General features: G+C 34.5%; 3 protein-coding genes across 3 annotated transcripts; 2 read left to right on the forward strand and 1 right to left on the reverse strand.

The window, feature by feature from the left end:
* Positions 1-7,094: 7,094 nt before the first annotated feature.
* GGS22DRAFT_101782 (uncharacterized protein) lies at positions 7,095-10,062 on the forward strand. The gene is made up of 4 exons (XM_047957697.1): positions 7,095-8,174; positions 8,240-8,804; positions 8,863-9,678; positions 9,738-10,062. The coding sequence occupies exons 1-4, from the start codon at positions 7,794-7,796 to the stop codon at positions 9,782-9,784; spliced, it is 1,809 nt and encodes a 602-aa protein (XP_047813783.1). The 5' UTR covers positions 7,095-7,793; the 3' UTR covers positions 9,785-10,062.
* Positions 9,766-10,221, forward strand: GGS22DRAFT_101790 (uncharacterized protein). Its single transcript, XM_047957698.1, has one exon. The coding sequence runs from the start codon at positions 9,848-9,850 to the stop codon at positions 10,100-10,102; it is 255 nt and encodes an 84-aa protein (XP_047813784.1). The 5' UTR covers positions 9,766-9,847; the 3' UTR covers positions 10,103-10,221.
* Positions 10,222-10,948: 727 nt separating this feature from the next.
* On the reverse strand, positions 10,949-12,147 carry GGS22DRAFT_101777 (uncharacterized protein). The gene has a single exon (XM_047957696.1). The coding sequence runs from the start codon at positions 11,853-11,855 to the stop codon at positions 11,316-11,318; it is 540 nt and encodes a 179-aa protein (XP_047813785.1). The 5' UTR covers positions 11,856-12,147; the 3' UTR covers positions 10,949-11,315.
* Positions 12,148-12,160: the final 13 nt, after the last annotated feature.

A 12,160-nucleotide genomic window follows, 5' to 3' on the forward strand; every position in this document is an offset into this window, starting at 1 on the left:
TTATTAAAGTATTAATTACGTAACGTAATAATATTATATATATATAAAAGTTTTTATAATTTATTATTATAAGTTTTATTATTATTTATATTTAACTTGTAAAAAATTATATTTAATTTATAATTTAAGAAAATAATTAATGTTAATTATAAATTAATATATAAACTTTTATTTAGCATATTTTTAATTTTTTCGACCGTAATTTTAAGTTTATTAATAATTATATTATTCGAATTTTTAAAAGGTTATAATGTAATTATATGATTATTAACGTTATTATTAACGAAATATGAAATTATATTTTCGTTTTTATAATAAACGTATAATTAATATTTTAATATATAAGAATAATAATTGAAAAAAAGAATTTACGAAGCGGTAAAACGAGATTTAAAGTTATTAAACCGGGTATTAATATTAATAATATTTATTTTAAGCGTAATAATATTTACTTTAAGGATAATAATATTAGTTTTAAAAATAATAACATTTTTTTTAAGGGCGGTAATATTTACTTTAAAGGTGGTAATATTTATTTTAAGGATAGTAACATTTTTTTTTAAAGTTATAATATCGATTTTTAAAAGTATAACGTTAATTTTAAGTTTTATTACGTTAATTTTAGGTATAATAATTAATATTAAACGTATAAACATTACTTTTAATAATGTTAATATTTATTTTCATTTTTTAAAAAATAGTCACGATTTATTAATTATGGTTAATTACGGGTAAATTATCGTATAACGATAATTTATTTATAATTCGGGATATATATTTTATTATAATTGAAAAGTCGGGTTAAAGTTTTAATTTTATAATATATATAATAAATATAAAGTAAAAATTTAAAAAAATAATATTTAAATTAGTAATTTAAGTAAATAAAGTTTTAAAAAAAATTATTTAAAAAAATATTTTTATAAAAATAAATAATAAGGATTTTACGCGTTATATTATAATGATTATATTTAAATATTTATTTTTATGTTTTTAATTCGTAAAAAAAAATAACTTAAGTTTAATATTATTAATATATTTAAAAAAATATATAAAGTATATATAAATTTAAAATAATTATTATATAAATAATATTTTTATAATAAAAATAATTTTAAAAATTATTACCGAATAAATTTTTAAATATTTAAGTTAAAACTTTTTAATATATATATAATAAAGGAAATTTTATATAAATAAGGGTTATATCGTTTAAAATTAAATTAAATTAAGTTTAAAATTATATATATAATTATAATTATTATATAAATATTTTCGATTTTTATTTTAAATATTGTAAATAACGTTACGAATTAATAATAATATAATAAAATATATTATTATAAGTTAAATTAAATTAAATTAAATAAATTACTTCGTATAATATAAAGTTTTTTTTTTTTTTTTAAAAAATAGTGTATATTTTACATGTTCGTTAAAAATTAAAAAAAGTAAATAATTAAATATTAAAATATTTATAATTAATATTATTTACGTTATATAATTTTAATTAATATACGTGTTATATTAAAAAAGGGTTTAATGTTAATTCGAATGCGTTTTAAATTATATTAAAATTTTATTATATATTCGATTAATTTTAATTATTCGTAATTTAATTTATTCGATATTTTAATTTTTTTAATTTAATTTAATTAAAAACGTTTAATTTAAATTATATGTTATTTTTTTTTTTAACTTTTAAACTTTTATTTAATTATAATATTTAAGGTTAAAAGTTAATTATTATTTTGATTAATTCGAGTTAATTTTAGTTTAGTTTAATTTCGATTATAAAACTTTAATTTAATTTTTTATTAATTTTAATATAATTAAGTTTATTCGAAAACGCGTTATAAAAGTAATTAAATTATTTTAATTATTAAACTTTTAAAAATGTTTTAAATGTAAAATAATTAATTAAAAATTTAATATTACGAAAAAATATAAATTTTAAAATTAAATTTAAAAGTTTAAATTACGGTATTTAATTTCCCACTTAATATATATAAGATAATATATATACGTTTTACCGGCGTTTTTCCGGTTTTATATAACGTAAGTAATACTTATATACTTAATTATTTAAGCTTAATTTTAAAAATATAAAGATTTATCGATAAATATTTCGATTAATTAAAAAACATATATTTAGATTTAAATTATATTATTAAAATAATAAAGTTTTTATAAAAGCTTAGTTTTAATTAATTAAAAAAATATTATAGCTTTACATTATTAAGTACGATTATAAAAGCCGTATATTTATTAAATATTTATTTATTTTATTATTTTTTTTATTATATTTTTATTTATAAAAATTATTTTACGTTTAATTAAAAAAAAAACTAATAATTAAATATTTATAAAATCGAAATTTAATTTATAAAATTTTCGTTAAGTTCGTAAAAGTTTCGTTAGTTTTTAATTTTAAAAATAAAATAAATAAAAAGCTTCGTTTATATATATATCGTATTTTTTATAATAAAAATAATTAAAAACTTTTCGCGTAATAACGTTATTATTTTTAAGTTTTTTAATTTCGTTTTATAACTTAAATAATATAAAATAAAATAAATAATAATACGTATATTTTTAATATAATTAACTTTTTAATATTTATATTAAGTCCGGTTTATTTATTAAATAAACGTATATATATAATTTTAATATTTAGTGATAAATAATTATTATTTAAAAAAATAAGTTATAATATTTATTTATAATAATTTATTTATTAAATAATTATATATTTAAAAGTTATTTATTTTATTAAAAAATATTTAAAATTAAAAAAACGTAAACTTAAATTATTATTTAAAAATAAAATTTCGAGCGTAAAAAAAGTTTATTAAATATCGATTTTTTTTTAAGTTAATAATTAAAGGTTTATAAAATTAAAATTAAGTTTATAAAGTTTTTGTAAAAGTTTTATTTACGGTTAATTTTAAAAATAGTATAAATAAAAAATTTTATTTATATATATATCGTATTATTTATAAAAAAAATAATTAAAAGTTTTTCGCGTAATAACGTTATTATTTCGTAATTTTTTAATTTCGTTTTATAATAAAATTAATTATTATAATTTTTATTATTGTTATTATTATTATTACGAAAAAATTATAAAAATATAAAAGATAATATTTTTAATAAATTTAAAAAACGATGTTATATATTAATAATAATATTTTAAAGTAATTAAATTTATATTTAACGTAGTTTTTATTAAGTAAGTACGTACTTAATTTTATTAATAATACCGTTTTTTTTATATTTTCTTTTTTTTCGCTTTCCGGTAAAAAAAATATAATATAAACCGTTACGGCGTATATTTAAAAATATAAATTATTAAATAAGTTATAAAAATTTTATATTTAAATATAAAATATAAAATTTAATTTAACATGTTTAATATATTTTTAATAAAACTTTAAAATAATTATATAAATAACGATCCTTTAACGTTAATATTTATTATTATTATTATTATTATTTCGTTTAATAAAAAAAAAGAATTAAATTAAACACGTTAAATTAATAAATAACCTTTTTTAAAAATTAAATATTAACCGTAAGAAAAATAATATTAAAAATTTAAATAATAAAAAGATAAATAATAATTAATAAAAATCGTTTGATTTTTATTTAAATATTATTATATTTATAAGTTTTTTTAAATATTATCGTACTTTATATTTAAATAAAACTCATTGTTAAAATAAGATATATTCATTTTAAAATAAGTTAAAAATTTAATATAATAAACATCGATTTTTCTTAATTACTTTTTAAAAATTAAATGTTTAAAATAAAAGGTTTTATAATTTTAATATTTAATAATATTTATTTAAAAAAGAAAAAAAAATTCGAATATAAATAATTAAATAATTTATTTTTTTTTTAAAAGTTTATAATTTTTTTTATAATAAAACGATTAATTTTATTAACGTCGATTCGTGTTAAACTTCGAATAATTACTTAAATATAACGTTAAAATAAGAAAATTAATTAAATAAGTAAATTATAAAATTCGAATATTAATATAAAATTAAAAAATAAAATAAAAAATAAATAATATATAATATATATTTAATAAAAAGTAAAAATAAATTATATTTTTCTTTAAGTTTAATAAATATTTACTTATATAGTTTTTACTTTATTTTCTCTTTTATTAATAAGTTATAAAATTTAATAATAAAAGTTAACATCGTTTTTTCGTTTTAATTTATTAAATTAAAAACTTTATAAAAAAAAAAATATTTTTATTTATAATAAATATATATTTACTTAAGTATTAAAAATATTATTATTAAACATTAATAACGTTTTATAAACTATAAAACATAGTATAAGTTCCATATATACTGTTTATTAATACTATATACATTTTAATACATTAATTGAATTGGCGGGTTGGCAGATACGGGCTTATGGTCCACCCTAGCTATCGAGGTTACTCATTGTTCACTCACCTGGATTGACGTTTTTGGAGTCTGTATGATCGAGACGCTATGCATGCATGTTTCACGTCTTTCGTCGAATCTGTATGGCCGCCGTAGAGGCCGACGACTCATAAAAAAGCTCCACAGACCCCCTCCTTTTCACCAACAGGGTACAAGACCCGGCTTCGATGGTGTATGCGACAAAATAACCTCGTATGTGCCATTGTGCCTTGGCCGGCAATTGGAGACATAGGTTAGGCGACCCCGTAGCTTTCCATGCCTGCATGAAGTGGGATAGAAACCACATATCCGGCTTCAAAGTTGCAAAGTTGCAGAAGCAAACTGGTGGATTTGATGTAGTTGAAGAAATCAAGCAGTCAATCAATCATTCCGCATTGATTTATGTGGGATGTTAAGATAGGTCATTTGATGTCTTGTGTTGAAAAGCGGAGCGGTTGGAAAAGAGGGTGTGAGGGAATGCTCACGAGGCTTCTGTCTCTGTTGCCGACAGCCTTGTGTCCCGTGATAGGACCCATCGCAACGAGTAGATATAATTCCGTATTAATGATGAAGATTGAAGATACTTGGGGGATTTCAGCCGAATTGGAGTTGACATGATTATTATGGTATACAAGGTAGGTATGATAAGATACCTAGCTTAGAAAAGATTGGAAAATGTTGAGACTATTAATCTACAAAATATATTTGATATTTAATATCGGTATTGACCTATGTGATTCATATGGAAGTGACAGATGCTGACCTAGCGTGGAAGGGAAAGAAAAGAAACTTAACTTTATTTAAGGTTAAGTTAAGGGATCTGGCGAACTTGAAGCTTAAACATGGGTATAATGAGATGTATACTACACATGTAACGCGTGGGTGAACTCGTGATTCTGAGATGCTGCAGTGTCAGAGATCCTTGAATCGAACGTGTTTACATTGTCTTTCTTGTTGCAGTAGATGGTAGATTTTCATGGTTGATGACGATGATGTTCGAGCTTCCCGCTTCTCGTTGCCCCGTGCACCATAACATATTTTTTTTATGATGGGGTTTCAATAGTTGTACGGTAATAAAAGTTATGTTACTTTGTATCGTACTGTACGGAATTACAGGGTTATGGGGTCCTAGGGCTGGCCTAAGCTCGCATTTATACCCTGAGGTATACTCTGAAGAACAGGCCAATTAATGCTCCGAGCACAGTGTAAATCTAATTTTAATTCGTTGGAGCCAATAGGCTTGCACTAAGTTTACCTTGCAAGCCACGACGGCCCCCCCTTCCTTTCCAACTAGCAGCTGCAACTGATTGATAGTTTCCAATGATAATGTATGGGAAGGTATGGGAAGTATGAGAAGTGTGGGAAGTACCCAAGTACCGGACCCGATACCACCTGGCACCTGCCTGCCATGCTCCTTATCACTCACTCCAGGGCTCCCATCATAATAAATTTCGTGCTGTTTAAACTTCTGACGTTTTGTTTTTGTTACCAGGTTGCTAGGTTGCTGGGTTCTTTAAGTCTCCATAGTCCTTTATCCCCCGTCAACTATCGACGGTTCCACCATCTTTACCCATCTTACCCATCTTACCCAATCAAGCGTCCCCCCCTTCTTCCCCCCTGCGTCCCTGGGAATCATTCAAGTGCCAAGTTTCCATACCTGCTACATGCTTGACGAGTTGACAGAAAAAAAATCTAGCTTGATATTTTTCTTCATCTCTTCTCGAAATTTACCAATACTACCTAATAACATATCATCTCATTATATCGACTTGATGGTTCTCATCTTCTCATAAGGCATTTTGCCATAATCTCCTTTCCCCCTTCTCTATTTCTACTCCTGCATATTCTTGCGACACCTGGGTATATCTCCATCTTATCCCGCGGCATACTCCGAGTTGCTGTGCCGTTCCTTGTTGTACCTATAAGAGTATATCTCCTCACCATCATTCTACATTCTGATTGGTCTTCTCGTTTTCGACCTGCACTATTATTCTGCCGCACCAAGATCTCGACAACAGCTTTATTAAGGTGCCAAACAGATTCAGTTACCTATACTACTCCAGCTGACTCCCCTAACTCCTTACTACCTAGGCCTAATAGGTAGCTGACTTATCCACTACCTGACATAGGGGAGATACATACCCCTCTAAGGAAATTTAGAGTGGACTATATCTCGTACTGTTAGGTTGGTAACTTTTAGGTCAGCCAGTCGACCTTTATTGTTGCTGCTACCCATCCGATACTCGACCTGATAGGTATTGGCTTTGAGCTTCTGCTTCAGTCGACCATCCAATCTTGTTACGTATCGAGTGCGCCGAGACCTCTCTAGCTGTTATTAGGAATCGCAAGAGGTTCCCCGGTTGACCCATCACCGCCTCACTCACTTATTTATACCCTTGCCAAAATTTACCCCCTACAGCCTACAGCATACAGCCTACTTGGAAAAGTCGCTCTATTGGACCTAAACGTTTTGCGCGTCGCGTGCGAGCACAGCCTCCATTCCCTCACTACAAGCCATTTACCACAAAACGCCATCGGAAAAAAAGAAAACTCAGTTAGCAATAGCCATTATTTTGACTTTGTCTCCGACGAAGCTCTGTTGCCAAAGCGATTCTGAGTTTTTTTTTTCTGAAGTGTTTCTATCAAGAGGCGCTAAACATTCCAGGACTAGCCCTTGGCCTATTTTGGCGGAAGAGGAGGAATTAAAATAATAAAAAAAAGGCGAAGAAAAAATAAAAGTGAAAGAAAAGAAAAAACCCGACTTACCCAGGTTGGAAGGGTCCCTGCGGTCAAGCCCGCAATTCTTCGCCGCCTTTTTTCAACTTGCCCTCGCTGCAGGCCAATTTTTTTTCTCCACCGCAATCACTTTCAGGACAGGTCCAAGTCCCCTTTCTAGAGGTTTGAGGACCTATCATATATACCTTGGAAAGATTTGGCAACCTCCCAGTGGTACAACAACATCAAATATTCGGTATTTCAGCTCCGTCACGGCGTACTACCCGACTTAATCTCTCGGCTTCCTGCATTTTACTGCACAGCCAATCCTGCCTAACTTTTTCAGCCAACCAGCCATAACTATCCGTTGTCCCATCGACCGACACTACCTATCTTTTCTGCCGAACACCTTCGCTTTCTGAGAGACACTGCGACTTTGACGAAGACGCTTTGTCTCTTCCCTCGTCTCTTGTCTCTTCAGAGACTAAGGAGAAGTCGCCAGTTCGAGTTCGGACATCGCCGACATCATCTAGGCGTTTTTCGCCTATCTATATACGCGTAATAAAGGGAGCTGCAGCCTGCTGGCTCCCATCAGCAGCTGCCTCAGCCCTCAATATTGTTGTGGCAACCATGAATCAACAACACGATATGTATTACGATTATCCGAACACGGCAAACCGGTCGCCGGGGTCGACAAGACAAGGTTATGCTACCGTTGGTCTACCCTCCGGTCTTGGTAATCGGTCGGGACAGAGGCCGCTCGAGTCTCTTAATCAGCATATGGGATCCCCTTCCTTATACGGACATGACGATCGAATCGGTGGCGGTGCAGGATATGAATCGCTGTCTAGATTCGACCGCGTCGCACCTAGTGGTATGCAATCTGGTTACATGTTGGAGAACAGTCAGACGTGGGGATATAATGGCGGAGTAGCTACTATGAACGGCCCCATGAATGGTAACGGTAGGTTAGCGGTGAGGGCTGTAAATCGCCGAGCCGCTCTACCTACGGTGAGTACCCCCTTCGCGTTTTTAGAATATGGAGAATTGTCGCTGATCAGAATATGAAACATTAGAATTGGACTGATCAATCAGGCTTGGGCGTCCATTCTATGCCTCAACTATATGACCCGAATATGTCGATGAATGGGAATGATCATGATCTATCTAGCATGGCCGGTTCTGCTGCTGATGCTCGGGGAATGATGGCTACTCCTGGAGCGTCCGATTCCGAGCAGCTTATTCCTACAGCTATCGTTATCAAGAATATCCAGTTCCAGTGTCGTAAGGAGATCCTTCAAGGCCTTATGGCTTCGATGAATCTCCCTCAACCGTATGCGTTTAACTACCACTTCGATAAGGGTGTTTTCCGAGGACTTGCTTTCGCCAACTTCTCAACTGCCGAGGACACTGCCGTTGTAATTCAGAAGATGAATGGGTTGGAGGTTATGGGTAGGAAGTTGCGCGTTGAATACAAGAAGATGCTTCCGCAAGATGAGCGCGACCGGATCGATCGGGAGAAGCGTGAAAAGCGAGGTCAACTTGAGGAACAACACAGAGCGCCGCTTCCTATGCACCAACAAAGCGCGCTTCAGGCTCTTGGTGTGAGCGTTAACAAGCAACCAAGTAATTCTCCTTTACGTGAGTTTCTCGAGATCATGCTGCTCGGAGACAACGACTTTGCTAACAAATCTTGTAGGAGATGTTGACCTAAATGACCCAACTACACTTGAGTTTTATACGCAGCTTACTCTCTTCAAGAGCGATCCGTCCCGCGAAGTCCATATCTTCTCCCCCGACGTTACCCCCGAGCAGCGACGGCAGATACATATCCTTGCCCATAATATGGGCTTGGAGCACAGATCCGTTGGCGAAGCTGATCGAAGGCAGATCCAGATCATGAAGCGACCGCAGAACTCGCCCCCCGTCCATGCCCAGAGCCAGCTCCCTAACGTCTCTTGGGAAGACCACCGACGTGGCCTAAGTCGTGCTGCTACGTACGACTTCACTGAGTCCCGCATTGGATCTAGCGCCTACCACGCTCTTGGTAGACAGGGCCCAACGTTGGAGCTCCCTGGTAGCCCAGACACCGGCATACCGAATAACCTTAGGGCTGCTAAGAGCTTCGCGGATCTGCGCACGCATAGCCCGAGCCCTGCGCCGTCCGGTTCGAGCTATGCTGGCCTTGGAAATGGCCTCGGGGCCCGCTATGGTGACTTTTCCCAAACCTCGTTGACCACGCCGCCCAATTTAACCCCGACATCAGGTCAGAATGCGGCTTCGAGTACCGACGCCTTATTGGCGAATAACATGAGCTCTATAAGTCTAGGATTTGACTCGAGCGCTTCGCACATACGTGCCAGGGAGACGCCTGGGGCTATCGGAAGTCAAAGGCCTGGAGCGAATGGAACAGGTAACCGCAATGCTCCCGATAGACAACCTCGAGGTCCGGAATGGGGAGAGGCTGGTCAAGGTTTCGGTGGACGTACCCGTGGTCATATGCAAAGAGGTAGCGGTTAGTAATGACTTCGGATGTTTGATGGTGTTATTAGTACTGACCTGGCCCACACACAGATTCGTCAGATGCAGGACGTAGCGCTGGCACTGCTCGTTACCATTGATACAACTGTTTCTATAAAATACGACATGAAGGACATGGGAAGCAACGATAAGCCGTGAGCCGCATGGACCTAGACGCTTCTCGAATGATTTTCCAATTCCTTCTAGCTTTGCTTTACTGCTCATCGCTATGGCATAGGCTTCAATTCTTGGGATTGGCAAAAAAGGCACGACGGTCACGACGTTTTGAAACCTCGGCTTCTTTTGCATCACCCCATCGACCAATCCGCCTCCACGACGAGCGTTGGATCTCCGTCATCACAAGTACAACACAACGAGAGACGACTTATGACATAGACTTATTGCCTTCATTGACCTGACGCCAAGGTTCGGCCTGTCGCAGCACGATTTTTTCGCATCTCGATCGATACTTCGACTCGCATTGTTTTTTAATCTCTTTTTCATGCCGACGATTTCCGCTAATAATATCTTGTAATATGAGATTTGATTTTGATTATTGTTTTATTCGACTTCCATCTTAACTTTCTCAGGCCGTCCTGGATTGGGAAAGAACTGCAAGATGATGGAGTTTGCGATGGTGAAAGGTTGCAGTGTTGCATGGAAAAGAAAAATTTAAGGGGAACAATGGTGCACATCGTTCCATTTTTACAATACCCTCATCACGATGATCGACAAATGAACCATCTCTGGATACACCATACAGCAATTTATGGGCGACCATTCACGGCATCACGACTTGAACTCCTATACCCTCCGAGGTGTCTTGGGGTCTTGACGGCTTCCGAGGGGAGGTTGTCAAGCCTGGAGAACCTCTTTACGATGGTTACGCTGTTATGACGCATATGCACATCACTAGATGGCAAAGCGATGCTGGCTGGCCAATTAACCCGGGCGAATCCCTACTAATTACTGTTCCGAGGAGCAATCTACGGGGCATCCCTGGTAAATAAAGGTCAGCGTAGCTTCGGAGCGACTGACTGGAAACGACGAACGAAGCAATGAAGACGAAGACAGCAAGATAAAAATTTCATTGCTGAGCAAGGAATTTGTGTTTTCACTGGAGGACAGAACAGAACGAGGGCGGACGGGACAAGAAGATCAGATAAAATTATTTGCATTTGTATATGGTTATTTGCGCCGCATCGACTACGCTACGTTGAGGTTTTTCGTCTTTTACTCCTTTAAACCGCATACCATCCCGACCTCTACCTGCGTAATTCGGCTCGGCGCTTCCTGTCTAATGAATTATAGCGTCCAAGGACGATGCATTTCATTCAGGAGTTTGCGGAAGACCCTCAGTCTTGGGTCGGGGAAGTATTAATCATTGGACTAGGGAGAGACATTCGCTATAGGCGCCCTACTGCAATACAAAAGTATTTGATCGTTTTTCAACCTTGAGATTTCTACGTGATGCGGTACCAGACGGCTTCGGCTCAAATGAAGTTGAAGGACACATTTATTCCGACAGAGTCTGGACTCTTTTCTGTGTGTGAAGTGAGTGTAAATTTGGGGCTAGCTGACTCAACTAGATGACTCGTATAGCGGACTCCGTTCGCATATCCCCTTAGTCATTCATATAGGCACGACCCTCCACTTTACTTCGCCAGGCGCACAAGTCATTGATCCCTCCACGCCGTTCTTCCCACCCGAGGCTTTAGCGGCATCGATAGCGGACCCGAGCACATCGACGACATCGGTCCCCCCGATGTATACCTGATCGCTTGACGGCGGTGTTGCAGGCTGTACTTGGAACGCACATTCACCTGACGTGAGTAGCGTGTTGAAATTGTCTGTCGAATACGTCGCTAGGAGGTAATCTCGATTCGAAGCGACCTGGGCATCGCGAAGGGAAGTACAACCGTCAAGCCAGGTTGATGAGGTGGTGCTGGCGGATGCGACTATGGAGAGCGTGGTGGGTCCGCAGTAGTTGGATGGATCGCCCGGTTGGGTTTCCCATGCCCAACACGACGGTGGGTTCGTCGGCGGAGAGGGGTACGGGTATAGACTGCAGGTCGAGCTGGAGTCGTCCGGGGAGGTTGTCGTAGGGCTTGTTGGGAGGCTGAGGACTGTGCTGGGGAGGATGAGGGAGGGGAGGATGTGGTGGAGATGCATTTTGGGTGCGGGAATGGGGGGTTCGGATTTGCTGGTATTGGGCTTTGCTTTGCTGGGTTATCGATGGGGTTTTATAGATGCTGTTGTATATGTAGGTAGGTATTGGATGTTTGTATTTATATCATGGGATGAGGGGACGCAGTGATGCATGTGGAACTATCTCTACATCCTCGGTGAACTTATATATCCGTCATTGTACGTCCCATGACCCCAAACCATCACTAACAAAAAATTACCTAAATAGCCCAACGTGATGCGTTCCTCCAGATCCGCGATGGGAACACATCTCCCACCTCACCTCGTCG

The sequence above is a fragment of the Annulohypoxylon maeteangense genome, assembly GCF_022496945.1.
Source record: "Annulohypoxylon maeteangense strain CBS 123835 unplaced genomic scaffold GGS22scaffold_34, whole genome shotgun sequence".
Classification (NCBI taxonomy): domain Eukaryota; kingdom Fungi; phylum Ascomycota; class Sordariomycetes; order Xylariales; family Hypoxylaceae; genus Annulohypoxylon; species Annulohypoxylon maeteangense.